Raw genomic sequence first — 14,500 nt, 5'->3', positions numbered from 1 at the left:
TTCCCCCTCGCAAGGGCAAGAATTTGCAAATGAAACTTATCATATCAGTATATGTCTGGTATAATATGTTTGTTCTGAAATTCCGTTGATATAAGCCATTTCGCTTTAGTGTGACACCTCTGTGTATTGTATTATCAAAATGTTGCAATTAAAAAATACAGACGGTAGTTTTTCGCACACCAGCGATTTATTTCTTCACATTGCTCTCCATGCCATAGATGTAGTGATACACCGGGAAAACTGTGCCATTTCATCACGCTTCTACGAGACAAATACAGACCTAAACAAGCCGCTAGGGGGCCCAAAATCAAATCATTTCGAGGTCTCAAGAAGACCTACCAACAACTTAGTATGGAAACAATCCATTCAGGCATTCTCGAGTTATGCTGTTCAGAGACGGGCGTGACACACACAAACGAACGCTGTGCAATACATAAGCTTCTCAGCAATGGTAATTAACATGTAGAGCGAAAGGAATTTTTTTAAACATTTCTGAAAACATATTGCACTAGGGTGATAACCAACATTTTGCCACTAAGATTAACAAGGACAGTCTACCAGATCCCCAATAGCGTTCTATATAACTATCATAAACTATTAAACGCATGTATACGTAGATACTTCATGCTATGTTGTTTCGGTGACATTTCAGTTATACATAGTGATAGTGTCGTAAACTCTAACAATTTATACCTTTATCTGAGCAACTGATCAATAAAAGATGAGTGTACAGTACAAGTAGAAATGTGCGGTATCTGTGAATCTAAAGACTATTTGGATCGGTCTTCTAAATACAGCTTCATCATTTTAGTTTAAACTTCTACAGAAAATAGACAGTTACCAAAGTACCGATGGCTTCGCGCAACACCTTTTCAAAGCGAACGTTGTTGCAATGTTGTATAGTGTTACTGTTAGGTTAACATGCGCAAAGCTTTTAACGCTACATCACGTAAGCCCCATTAACATCTATCCACTAGGTTACATATATCCGCCACTTTGAAAAACAGTGTGTTTGAGAGATCTCTCGTGCAGCACCCCCAGTATGTACAGTTTAGATGTACAGGAGTGCATTATATTGTAGGACGTTGCGTAAAAGATGTCTTTGGACGCATTTTGTTTAATAAAAAAAGGGTGGCGGATATATGTCACCTGGCGGAGTCATGTTAGTAGACGCTGCTCCGATCCTCGTTCGGTGTGACCTCATGTGGTTCACGGCCTGACCCTGCAGATAGTGAAGCGGTAGCGCCGGTCTCTGAAAAGGAAAGGAACATAGAAAGGTCAAAACTATAGCCCCAAACTCATATCAAATTTCACAACAAGCAATCCATTTAAAGCTTAGAATGAATAAAAGTTTTAAACGAGAACTATGCGGCTCCAGATGTCTTACTGAGGGACGTCGGTTAGCTTGAGGAATGAATCCGCTCTACTTTATACATTAAAAGCTTAGAGTTATGATGTTCAATACAAACTTACAAATGAGAAAACAAACACATGTTGTTAACAACTATTAACCTAAGAAATCCGTCAGGTGACGTTATCAAACTTAACCTTCGTTTTCCCGACCTTTACTCACCTACCAAGTATCGTTTGGATCCCTCCACAACTTCGAATTCTTGAGTTATGCAGTTCACAAACATGTAAACGACATCTAAAACATAACCTTCTGGCAGAGGTAATATCTTAAGACCGTTCCCCCACATGTGTTGTCCTGGTGACTTAGAACCTAAGAAATCCGCTAGGGGGCCATTATCAAAATAAGGATCCACCCACAGATTCACAAACACACACAAACGGCAGCTAACACATAACCTTCTAGCGAAGATAGTAACTTGAGACCGCTCACCCATATTTGTTGTCCTGGTGACTAAGAACCTTCGAAACCCGCTAGGAGCCCATTATCAAACTTGAGCCCTTAGTAGGCCTCTACCTACCCACCTACCAAATATCATTAGGATCCATCCACAAGCCGTTCACAAGCATACACAAACGGCATCTAAAATATAGCCTTCTAGCGAAGGTAATAAGTTAAGACCGCTACTCATATTTGTTGTCCTGGAGACTACAAAACCTATGAAATCCGCTAGGGGGCCCATTATCAAACTTGACCCTCTACCAACCTACCAAATATCAAAATTAGCATCCACCTACAGCTTCACAAACACACACAAACGGCAACTAAAACATAACCTTCTAGCGAAGGTAATAACTTAAGACCGCTCACCCATATTTGTTGTCCTGGAGACTACAAAACCTATGAAATCCGCTAGGGGGCCCATTATCAAACTTGACCCTCTACCAACCTACCAAATATCAAAATTAGCATCCACCTACAGCTTCACAAACACACACAAACGGCAACTAAAACATAACCTTCTAGCGAAGGTAATAACTTAAGACCGCTCACTCATATTTGTTGACCTTGTGACTAAGAACATAAGAAATCCGCTAGGGGGCCCATTATCAACATTAGCATCTACTCACAGATTCACAAACACACACAAACGGCACCTAAAACATAACCTTCTAGCGAAGGTAACAACTTAAGACCGCTCACTCATATTTGTTGTCCTGGTGACTAAAAATCTAAGAAATCCGCTAGGGGGCCCATAATCAAACTTGACCCTCTACCAACCTACCAAATATCATTAGCATCCACCTACAGCTTCACAAACACACACAAACGGCAACTAAAACATAACCTTCTAGCGAAGGTAATAACTTAAGACCGCTCACCCATATTTGTTGTCCTGGAGACTACAAAACCTATGAAACCCGCTAGGGGGCCCATTATCAAAATTAGAATCCACCCACAGCTTCAGACAGACACAAACGGCACCTAACACATAACCTTCTAGCGAAGGTAGTAACTTGAGACCGCTCACCCATATTTGTTGTCCTTGTGCCTAAGAACCTAAGAAATCCGCTAGGGGGCCATTATCAAAATTAGAATCCACCCACAGATTCACAAATACACAAAGTATCTAAAACGTAACCTTGTAGTGAAGGTAGTAACTTGAGACCGCTCACCCATATTTGTTGTCCTGATGCCCGTGGATGCCCTTGATGTAGTACGTCGGCGGCACCACGAAGTTCATGACGGCATCCCAGCCGTTGACGTAGGTCGTGACGCGGCAGCCGTAGGCCACCATGCCGGGCTTCCGGGAGCACTTCACCTGCAAACAAAGGGTAAAGGTCATGTTTGTTGTATGTGATACACTTCTGTACGTTTGGGACCGCATAGTGATGTCATCACCTGTGATTGTACATATGTAAATACTTTGCGCTTGGGAATGCATCTCATTATTATGTATAAGCAGCGACACCTGTGCTGCATTGTAATGTGAACCAGTCAGAATTGTCTTGAAGAAGGTGACAGATGGTCACCGAAACGTCGGTGGAATAAATCTCTTCATTGTGTAAAAAGAGTCTTTTTATTCAGTGACTTACCAACCTGATGAAACTATTCACGGGGGTAATGTTACGAGTAGATAGCAAAACACGAATATTAATTACATGATTTATACATCTCAATTGATGATAACAGAATAAACTTGAGCAAAATGTCAGGAATGAAAATAAGAATTACAGTGGAGCTACAATGTGTAGAAGAACTGCTTGGAGACTAGACTAGAGGATCCTAGTGGCTTCCCGGTGTTTAATTGACCTGGACCTGACAGTCTACGGACGCGGACCCCCTACGGAATGGTAACTACGCGTGCGTGAAACATTCCACAGATTACAGGAACACATTCGTGGGATAACTGGAATATTTTGTCAACTAGCCACATAATATACTGTTTGGCGCGTTCCTAAAACGCCCCCAAAGTGCGCCCGAAACCTAAGACATTAGATGTACTCTTAGTCTGCCGGTCCCGGTTCTATCAGGGATACAGAAACATGCCTTGCGTGCTGGGCCCGGTTGTAGCCGGGATAGTGTATTCCCCTAGAAGAAAACAATTTTGCGTGTGTGTAGTAGCGCTCGAAGCCCGGGCGCTAGGGGAGTTAGCTATAGGGCCGCCGGCTGTTTCGCGGGTTTCATGAGGGAGGTCAGGGGTCAAACAGTTCTGATTTCTACTTGGCTGAAAATCTGGCGGCTTTAAGAAAAAGAAAACTTGAGTATGCTCACCCTCCATCGGCGGTCCTGGAGCGCGTTGGAATGCATGCTGCTTTACATTGTGATAATGTTGTTTGAACTAATCATGTATAGAAATGACTGAATAAATTGACTTCCAAAATTCAAAATTTTAGAGCCCTATTAGATATTGCTTGGGTTTCCTTTAAGATGAAGAAGACTTGAGGATGCTCACCCTCCATCGTCGGTCCTGGTGCGCGTTGGAGTGCACGCTGCTGAATCCGGTGACGACGCTGTAGAAGGGACAGTAGTACCCCATGTTGCCGTCAAAGTCGTTCACCCACGGGCTCCAGTAGTGCTGGAGGAAGATCAGCCCCGGAGCTACCCTGCACGTGTATAAGATACAAATGTGTCATAATGATAATGAGTTTATTGCAAATTCCTGTCCGAAGGCTAATTGCAGATAACATACATAAAAGAACAGGGTACAAAATAGGTATAAAAGCGGTTAAACTACATTGTACAAACGTAATTGTCTATAGCTAGTGAAGGGTTTGACTTCTCTTTTGTAAGCAATGGAAGACGTAATGTCCCACCTTTTCTAATTTTTTTTGGGTTTTTGTTAGTTAAAAGAAGAATATGATATGTAGCCTGTATAACGAAAAAATTCCAGCTGTTCGGAGGTTTTATGTCCCCTCCCCACGGTCTAGGGGCTGGCCGGTTACGGGCGGCGACTATCATCATCATCGGTCGGCTGCGCAACACGTCCCCTCCACGAGCGACGATCAGTAGCCATTGCAGTAATGGTCTCAGGGCTCAGGTCGCCCTGCTACGCGGCTGCTATTAGCGCGGTTAAATCGGGCAATCATAATATTGAACAGTCGGACAAATATACAAAAAATCTCCTCTTTTCTGACGTGCTTTAAAAGTGCCCTGAAAACAAATCTCATAAGCCACCCTAACCCCCTGTAGTAGTCTCATATGTTGAGTTCTTATCTTATCTTACAACTTACACCATTTATTTATTTCATTATCGTTATCCATCGTTATTATATTCTATGTATCATGGATTATGATAATTTCTTAGTAGTATTGAGGAGGGCCTAGTACAAGCTATATAGGCTTTTTCCCTCCTCCTGCAACTGGTTTTGTGCATATTGTATTATGTATTATGTATTTTCTTGTTGTGCAAATAGAACAAACAAACAAACAAACAAACAACCTGCATTCGAACCGCCACACTCGGTCCTCAGCGATGTTGCAGTGGGCGCTCTGTATGCGAGAGATGGCCCGAGTCAGCGGGCACTGCACGGTGAATGGGGCGTCCCACTTGGTCTGCGCGCCGGAAAGCGCGGTGGTGGGGGGCGGGCAGCGAGGAGGAGGGGCCTGCCGGCGGCGCCTCCGCCACCCGTCCGTGGGCCCGGCGAGGAGGCAGACCAGAAGAACCGCGGTGACGATCCACGCTCGTGCCGATGCCATCTTTGTCGTCGTTGTCGCGTCGGTGTTTTGGGAATGACCAGACGGGTGTCTTTGCGCTGCTTTTAAACGTTCGTAGCGTCCTGTAGGGTGTGAAATTCCGCGTCATTGAATATTTGGTAATTTTGCCCAGAATAGACTGTTGGAAGACAAAGCCATTGTGAAGAACATGTGTCGTGACGGCCCCTCCCCCTCCGCTCCCTTAATGCTCTAACGGACGTCGAGTCTCATTGTTTCTATGCGAAGGAATATTCCATCAATTAATTGGTGTAATTAATATGTTGAGTAAGTCTGCCGAGAATAGAATGTAAGCATTGTGAATAACAGGTTTCGCGAATGCCCCTCCCCCTCTCCACCCTTAACGTTCGAGAGGACACTTACTAGTCTCTTTGTAAAGCGGCGGATCGTCATAGTTGTCATGGCAACTGGTTGGCGCGAAATCAAAATCGTTAGATTTAACCTCTAGTAACATTTATCCGCTAGGTTACATATATCCATCACTGTGAAAAACTGTGTGTTTGAGAGATCTCTAGTGCAGCACCCCACAGGTATGCATAGTTTAGATATACAAGAGTGCAGTATACTGGCAAACGTTGCATTGAAGATGTTTTTAGATGCATTTTCTCAGCGACATGGATGTGGACATGGACCCCTCCCACCCCACCCTTTAACGTTCGGGAGGACATATTAGTACACTGAGTCTCTTTGTTAAGTGACAGATCGTCATAATTGCCATGGCAACTGGTTGGCATGAAGTCAAAATCTTTAGATTTAACCTCTAGTAACATTTATCTGCTAGGTTACATATATTGTAACATCACTTTGAAAAACAGTGCGTTTGAGAGCCCTCTAGTGCAGCACCTCCAGGTATGCACAGTTAAGATATACTGGAGTGCATCATACTGGGGGACGTTGCATTGGAGATTTCCTTGGATGCATTTTCTCAGTGAGATGGATGTGGACATGGACCCTTCCCCTCCCACCCTTTAACGTTCTAGAGGACAGACACTGAGTCTCTTTGTGAAGTGACAAATCGTCATAATTGTCATGACAACTTGTTGGCACGAAGTCAAAATCTCCGGTGGCGATGCGCTCGCAGTGTCTCTATTGTGTGGGACGAGTTTAACCTCTATTAACTTCAATCCGCCGGGTTGCAAAAATCCGCCAAAACAGCGGGTTTGAGATTTCTAGTGCAGCACTCCACTTGTATGGACAGTTTAGATATACAGGAGTGCATTATACTGGGGGATGTTGGTTCGGAGGTCTGTTTGGGCCTGTCTTTTCAGGGTGGCGGAGTTATGTACCCTGGTGGAATTATGTTCAACTTAGTAGATGTTAATTGTTTTTGTCTGATCCTGTCTGCCTGTTGTGGGTGGGTACTTAAATGCGCGCGAAGAATTAAACGTTAGACCGGTGAAAATGTTGCGATTTACGTCTTTTAATTACGTTTTAGACGTTTGGCTCGGTAGTCTGAGCACATTGTCATAACACATTTGTATGGACATTTGTTTGTTTGTTTGTTTCTATTGCATACGCGGTAAACCGCCTCTTGGTGTAACGCACCGGGCTTGCGATGAACAGTACAAGCTGCATATCCGGACGGATAAGTGTGGTGGGTTCTTTTACGTGCTCGAGGTGTGGCTCTCCTCAAACACGGGACCTCCATTTAACGTCCTATCTGAGGGGCGATCTACTGGCGTAATTCCGCCAGGAATATGTAATGAATATGCCCATGTCACTGAAGAAATGCGTCTAAATAAATCTAAATTGTGCATACGGGGAGGGGGTGCTGCACTAGAGACCTCTCAAACACACAGTTTTTCAAAGTGATGGACACGTGTAACCTAGCGGATAAATGTGACTGGAGGTTAAATCTAACGATTTTGATTTCATGCCAACTAGTTACCATGGTAATTATGACGATCATTTGCTTCACATAAAGACTCAATGTCCTCTGGAACGTACAGGGTAGGGGGTGGGGTCGTCACGGGTCACGACACCTGTTCTTGGCAATGCAATGCTAAGAGTCTATTCTTGGCAGAGTTATCTAACTTTTGGATTACAACAATTATTTGATGGAACTTTCCTACACATAGACACAAGAACACTTTAGAACACTTAAGGTTCAGGGTGGGGAGGGGTCGTCACGAGGCATCTTCTTCACAATGGCTCTCTCTGTTAATTGTCTATTCTAAGCATTATTACAGAACTTTTTAATTACACCAATCAGTCAATGGAACTTTCATCTGCATAGAAAAAAAAGATTAGATGTCCTCTAGAGCGTACAGGTTAGGGGTGTCTAAGTGGAGAGGGGTCGTCACGAAGACTGTTCTTAACAATGCTTAGAATCTATTCTCTGCAGAATTACCTAACATTTAATCACACTGTCCAATTAATTGATGGGGTTTTCCTTCGCATCAGAACGAGGAGACCCAATGTCCTTTAGAACGTAAGGGTGGGGTGGGGGAGGGGTCGTCACCACACCTGTTCTTGACAATAGACAATGACAATGACAATGAACTTTATTGCATATTCATGCCCAGCATGGGCTAAATGCATTAGGTAACATAAAGTAAAAGAAATGGAACATTGTTATATATTCCATCTAAATCTACAGAGCCTCTTCTCTCTTCTTGAAACATTTGTATACAAATTCACATAGTTTTCCAATTATATCGTCGTTTTTAGATGACATGATACATGTGAATAGCTCGTTATTTTTAAGATGCGTATATTTTTTGTCTAGTTGTATGGGACTTACAAGGGATCTGCGCATGTCTGCGTATAGTGAGCATTCTAAGATAAAATGTATTTCATCTTCTATACAATCATTGTCACAGAAAGTACACATTCTGTTATTTGGTGGAGTCTGGTTGTACCTTCCAACTTCAATTTGCAATGGATGATCGCTGATCCTTAGTTTAGTCATGGCTCGGCGATAGTTAGAATTTTGTATATCTAGATATTTTTCTTTTTCATACGTAATCTTGAATTTTTTGTAAGTTCTCAATTTGTTTCCATTCTTCAGTCCGTGCTGAAAGTCCATTCTGGGTAAAATTACCTAACATTTTAATCACCCCAATTGAATAATGGACTTGTTCTCCACATAGAGAGAATGTCCTCTAGAACACTAAGGGTGGGTAGGGATGGTGGTGGTCACGACACATGTTCTTGGCAATAACTTTCTTTAGTTAAAATCCTCCCACACCATAATTGATGTATAGGGCGGTGACATCTCCGTTTCATAGCCCTGGGGCCACACTGTGGTGCAATCACTGCAGCAGGGGGCTAGTCCACTGGCAGTGGAGTGTGTTTAACTTCCATACTGTTTCATAAGTATGTACCATTTTTATAAAGTCTTTGGTATGACTCAATGCGCCTCTTGTCCAGAGGTGCCCTACTCGGGACTAGAACCCCAGTCCTTCTGGTCCAAGTAATTTGAACCAGATGTGGCAGAGTAGCCTAAGTTGTTAATTACACCCGGTCTAATCAATCGATGGAATTTTTCTCGGTGAAAAGTTGATAATCACAAGTTTTATTGACACAAATATGGTGAATCACGATAAACAAAGAAAAAAAATACATAAACACATGCCATGAGCTAAGACATATGGTTGTCGAACCGTCAGGTTAATTTTAGCCGTAAATACACACCTTTCTGTGACCTCTGACCTTACCAAAATGTTGGCTACATTTGTAAATCAATGTCGCAAAAAAACTCAGTTAAATAAAACACCGATAGCGGAGCACTTAAAAACAGGAATTGAAATCATAAAAAGGAAAATAAAGCTAGCTTATAATCGTCTATTGCCGTCTATCGCCGGTGGCCATCTACAAAGAGCTAGCTCTACTGACAAGGAAAATACAGCATATAGAATATACGATCAAGTACGGACGTACCAAAAATGAAAGACAGCAAAATCACACAGGAAAATACACACCTCACAGTTTACATGCAGTGCACAAACGGTGGATACTTAACGAAGGTACTGAAATAGGCCTAACACAGACGAATCGAACACAGTACTTAGGCGTCACATGCGTGTCGTCATGGTAACGAGCTATTTTTCCAGCAACCCATAGATTCTGGTAAAGACTACTGTATCCCGATTCTTGCAAAACCGCAGACTCAGCATCCGTCCATCCGTAACTTGCAGATGTCAAACCGGTATCGCCGGTCCCTAGAGGATAATAAGGAGGAAAAGTAGGTTAGCGTCGTGATTCCTTGCAGCCTTCTTCTCCGATTGTTATTGCGTGAAGTTCGTTTTTATCTCGCTGTATGGTTCGCAATACTATCCTGGTCTCCAAACCTATAGCTGCCTAGATCCTTCGTCCTCTGACGCAAATAGACGACGAAGAGACTTCACAGCTATGATAAGTTTGGTTTATATAGTTAGAAGTTTATTGCAAGTTCATGCCCGTGGGCTAATTGCAAATACATGATAAAAACATAGGAAAAACATACAAGCGTCAGTAAACTGTGTCTGACTTTGCTGTAACAATAGGTTGCTGGTACTATATACAATTGTTGGCTATATCTAAATTAGCTGGGTTTGACTTCTTTTTTGGAAGCAGTGGAAGACGAAAAGTCCCACTTTTTCTAGTATTTGTGGGTTCTGTGATTTCAAGAGAAAGGTAGCTTTTTGTTCATCCGTGAATGTGCAAAAGTAGGGATATTTCGTGATAACTTGTTTATAATACCAGCAGGCTAACACAATATTACACTCCATCAATATCATGCAGTATCGTAGCTGATGGACCGAGTAGGAAATACATGTACGTTACTTGTCGGGACTTTCAAATAGTTACTTATAGTTACTTACAATTGCCATAATACCTTCATTCTATGCCATGGGACAGAACAACTAAGATTTCCTTTGGACAAGATAACATAATCGCGACAAATCATGAGGTTTGTTAAGATCCTTGTAGTGCCTAGTGGCACACGGGGAAGCAAGTTCCCTTGCTGTTTCAATAGCCGGGTATATCTTTATAGGGAGGGGGTGCTAGCCCTTCCCCTTTAGCATGCTTGAGGCACCTCCTCGCACACGGGACCTAGATTTAACGTCCCCCCCCCCCCGAAAGACGGTTACAGCCCCAACCGAGATACACTTCCCAGGGTTGAACCGGGGTCAGCAACTAATTGGAATCAGGAGGTCAACTGTGAGGCTAGCTGTTACCAGTTGGGCTTGTTGGTTACCTCCTACAGGGACATCCCTACAAAACCATGAGCTGTGCATGTCTTACCCGTGGTGGTCGCTCTGGTAGCCGTGTATGCCCCTGAGATAGTAGTCCTGTGCGGTGGTGTAGTCCATGGCGGTGTCCCAGTCGTTCTGGTACGGGGTCAGCGCGTGGTTGTACGTCACCATGCCGGCCGTCTTCGAGCACTGAACCTGCGACAGACACGATACAGACGTTCAAACAGACCATAAAACAGATAGATAGATAGATAGATAGATAGATAGATAGATAGATAGATAGATAGATAGATAGATAGATAGATAGATAGATAGATAGATAGATAGATAGATAGATGGGTGGATGGATATAGAGAGAGAAAAGACAGAGAAGAGACAGAGAGAGAAGTCGGAGAGAGAGCAAGAGAGAGAGAGAGAGAGAGAGCAAAAGAGAGAGAGAGCAAAAGAGAGAGAGAGCAAGAGAGAGAGCAAGAGAGAGAGAGAGAGAGAGAGAGATACGAACGAAGTGCACATTAGACTGAGTGCCATCCTGTTAAATTCCAGGCTCTACCTTCGCCGAACCCTTCACTTCACATGTTTACCTTCCATCGTCGATCCTCTTGGCTGTTGGAGTGCTCGCTCTTGAAGCCGGTAACGAGGCTGTTGAAGGGACAGGTGAAGTCCATGACGCCGTCAAAGTCGTTCACCCACGGCGTCCAGAAGTGCTCCGGGAAGGAGGAAACTCCGGGGACGGACTTGCACTCGAACCGCCAGACTCGGTCCTCGGCCGTGCTGCAGTGGGCGCTCCGGACGTTAGAGACGACCTGCAGAATAACAATATATGCAACACGTCTGTGAAGGTTAGACATCGAGGTAAACAATATATAAAGAGAATTCAAACTCTACAACTGGATAAAAGTTCGGAGATTTATTTCCAGACGTTTCGAGTGACATCCGTCATTCTTCTTCAGCGTCACTAAAGTGAACTAGCAGAACTAACCAGTACTTATGTACAATAACTAGATTTGCCATGTAAAAACCTGTTTTTCAAATTATTGTAGTAAGCACTGGTTAGTTCTGCTAGTTCTTTCTAGTGACGCTGAAGAAGAGTGATGGATGTCACTCGAAACGTCCGGAAATAAATCTCCGAATTTTTATCCAGTTGTAGAGTTTGAATTCTCCTTATAAATACATACAACACCTTCAGCCCCCATCTCACTGGACCCGCGGCACGTTGGCGGCCTCGCTGCGACCCAGCAATTTGACAGCGCGCTCAACGAACTTCATCGATAACAACAGATCTTTTTATGGTTTGTGTGTTTTGCTCTCTTTTTAGTATTACTTGTACATTATGCATTATACTCCCATCATAAAGTCTAACAAAGGTATGGAAAGCCCCCATTCAAAACACCACAAAGCAGAAAGTATTTAAAGCATGTGTAGAGGCTATTTTGACTTACGGTTCAGACTCATGGACACTAACTAAGTCTCTGTCCAAGAAACTGGATGGTAACTACACCCGTCTGCTTCGTTATGCTCTGAATGTACCCTGGCAGAGTCGCATAGGAAACAAAAAACTGTACAATGGACTTCCCCCGATTTCTAGAACAATTCAGAAAAGAAGACTGGCCCTTGCTGGCCATGTAGCACGTCATGAGGAGATGGCTGCCAAAGTTCTCCTCTGGGAACCTGATGCAAAGAGAAAAAGGGGACGACCGAACCTGACACTTAAGAAAGTCTTGGAGGAGGAGGTTGGGTTAAAGGACTACAACCTGCTAGCCGCCATGCTTGACAGAAATGCATGGTTAGACATTGTGAATGGCACCTCGTATGAGGACGACCTGAACTGAACTGAACTGATAAAGTCCAATCTAGGACGAAGCGACGCCTCCAACGTGCCGTGGGTCCAGTGAGACAGGGGTTCATCTTCTCATATGTGGGGGGTCGCGTAACGACAGGATGTTTGGCCTAGAGCCCAGTGGTCCTGGGTTCGAATCCTGTCATGTCACCAATCTTGTGTCCTTGTGAAAGGCACACGACTTTCCTCAATCCACCCAGGTGTAAAAATGGGTACCTGACTTCGGTTGGGAAGGTAAAAGGCAGTGGAAGTAGAGGTTTGTGCTCTGCATTTCAGTACCGTGCCCTACTCAGCGGGTAACAAGTCACTGCCCCTACGCCTAAAAAAGCTATGGGACTACCTTTACCTTTTACCTTCACTAATGGAATATTCTTATAAACAAACAAACAAACAAACAAACAAACCTGGCCGCCCGGACACTCGAAGGTAAAGGTCTGGTCCCAGCTGTTGATGGCGCCGGGCAGGGCCGAGGTGTGTGACGGGCAGGGGGAGGGGGGCTCCGGCGGCGACGGCGGCGGAACCAACCGTCCGAGGGACCGGCGAGGAGACAGACCAGAAGAACCGCGGTGACGACCCACGCTCGTGCCGAGGCCATCGTCGTTGTCGTGTCGGTAGCGCTGGGACTGACCACCGAAAGGGCTTGACCCGCTTTTTATACCTTCTAGCATCCTTTTGTCTCGACGAGGAAGTAAATTCTTGACCAGTTGCGCCATCTGATCTTATTTGGACGTTTGTTACTTCCTCAAGACCTGACCGCTCGGATTAGGTAACACAACCCATGTGCCAAACGCATTGTGCACTAGGCATATTTGTGAGCGTGCACTCTTCATAAAGTATTGCTTTATTATCAGTAAATATACTGAAAACCACAATTATACCAGGCCTGATACTACAGATTTATTCACGTTAGCCTTTACTGACCCTTTGAAAGGGTGTGACACCGTTTTTATACCTTCTACCATCCTTTTGTCTCTACGAGGAAGTAAATCCCTGACCAGTTGCGTTATCCGAGCGTTGGTTACTTCCTCATAAACTGACCGCTCAGATAAAGAACTCAAAAATGACCAGAGGCAGACATAAACCCAGTACCTGTGCCAAACGCCATGGGCACTGGGCATCTTCATAAAATATTGTTTTTTTTTTATTAGAAAAGATACTGAAAACGATCAGCCCCACCGGATTGTAATAAGATATTACAGATTGGCATCTACCTCTACACAATAAAAGTATTGTGTACAGGAAGATGTAGATAGATATAGTCTAAGAGTAAATCTGTAATATTTTAGTAAAACTAGGTCATTGTAGTGTTATTTTTTCTTCCATGCGGTCGGTTTTCGAGGAAATGATCAGCTTACAGATAACGCAATTGGTCAGGAATTTTCTTCCTTATGAAGACAAAAGGAAGTGAATTGCATTGTGTCAGTCAGTCTGTTAGATAAGGACCTGTTCATAGCGCGTAGGTACAAATACCGGCACTAATCAACATGTCGAGTTTAACGTAGCGTTTACACTACTTGTTCTAAAGCCCCTGCTGTCACACTTGTTGCGTGTAAGTTGCGTATTGACATTTTTTTTCCATACGCCGCCGTGCGCCCAATACGCATATCACATGCATCTCGATCGGTTTGTGTAAGTTTTATGTACGCCGGCATACGCACAGTATGGCCCAGTAGGTATGATAGTTTGGGTATAAACGAAATTACGCTAATACGCAAGTTATTCGTTATCAATAGTTTTCGATTATTTTGATGAATGTGTGAATGTGTAAATGTGTGAACATGTGAATAACGAAAGGTGAGTCACACATTCGTCAAAATGATCGAAAAATATCACAACTGTTGTGCGTGCGGCTGCGTATTGCATTTTGTCCATACGCAACTCACACGCAACGTTTAGACGCTCAAGTGTATGTGACAG

The 14,500-nt window shown here is 43.7% G+C and overlaps 2 protein-coding genes across 2 annotated transcripts; both read right to left on the bottom strand.

Moving 5' to 3' along the window:
- Window positions 1-168: 168 nt before the first annotated feature.
- LOC136429717 (dermatopontin-like) lies at window positions 169-5,576 on the bottom strand. Its single transcript, XM_066419659.1, has 4 exons — window positions 5,295-5,576; window positions 4,308-4,458; window positions 3,028-3,173; window positions 169-1,252 (listed from the first exon to the last, which is right to left on the bottom strand). The coding sequence occupies exons 1-4, from the start codon at window positions 5,549-5,551 to the stop codon at window positions 1,210-1,212; spliced, it is 597 nt and encodes a 198-aa protein (XP_066275756.1). The 5' UTR covers window positions 5,552-5,576; the 3' UTR covers window positions 169-1,209.
- Window positions 5,577-9,060: 3,484 nt separating this feature from the next.
- On the bottom strand, window positions 9,061-13,595 carry LOC136429716 (hemagglutinin/amebocyte aggregation factor-like). The gene is made up of 4 exons (XM_066419658.1): window positions 12,988-13,595; window positions 11,328-11,549; window positions 10,796-10,941; window positions 9,061-9,729 (listed from the first exon to the last, which is right to left on the bottom strand). Exons 1-4 carry the CDS (start codon window positions 13,294-13,296, stop codon window positions 9,678-9,680), a joined length of 729 nt encoding a protein of 242 aa, XP_066275755.1. The 5' UTR covers window positions 13,297-13,595; the 3' UTR covers window positions 9,061-9,677.
- Between the last annotated feature and the right edge of the window lie 905 nt (window positions 13,596-14,500).

This window comes from Branchiostoma lanceolatum, chromosome 3 (genome assembly GCF_035083965.1).
Source record: "Branchiostoma lanceolatum isolate klBraLanc5 chromosome 3, klBraLanc5.hap2, whole genome shotgun sequence".
Lineage (NCBI taxonomy): Eukaryota > Metazoa > Chordata > Leptocardii > Amphioxiformes > Branchiostomatidae > Branchiostoma > Branchiostoma lanceolatum.
The sequence above is the reverse complement of the archived record's forward strand: the minus strand, read 5'-3'. Positions and strand labels throughout refer to the sequence as shown.

What these genes read in the sequence shown, in the direction of transcription:
- LOC136429717 (XM_066419659.1), bottom strand. Translation starts at nt 5,551, where the DNA reads ATGGCATCGGCACGAGCGTGGATCGTCACCGCGGTTCTTCTGGTCTGC. An exon ending in GTGTGGCGGTTCGAATGCAG is followed by an intron (nt 4,459 to 5,294) that starts GTTGTTTGTTTG and finishes ATACACGTGCAG; the next exon opens with GGTAGCTCCGGGGCTGATCT. An exon ending in CATCAGGACAACAAATATGG is followed by an intron (nt 1,253 to 3,027) that starts GTGAGCGGTCTC and finishes TTTCCTTTTCAG; the next exon opens with AGACCGGCGCTACCGCTTCA.
- LOC136429716 (XM_066419658.1), bottom strand. Translation starts at nt 13,296, where the DNA reads ATGGCGCAACTGGTCAAGAATTTACTTCCTCGTCGAGACAAAAGGATG. An exon ending in AAGAGGATCGACGATGGAAG is followed by an intron (nt 10,942 to 11,327) that starts GTAAACATGTGA and finishes TGTCTGTCGCAG; the next exon opens with GTTCAGTGCTCGAAGACGGC. An exon ending in TACCAGAGCGACCACCACGG is followed by an intron (nt 9,730 to 10,795) that starts GTAAGACATGCA and finishes ATTATCCTCTAG; the next exon opens with GGACCGGCGATACCGGTTTG.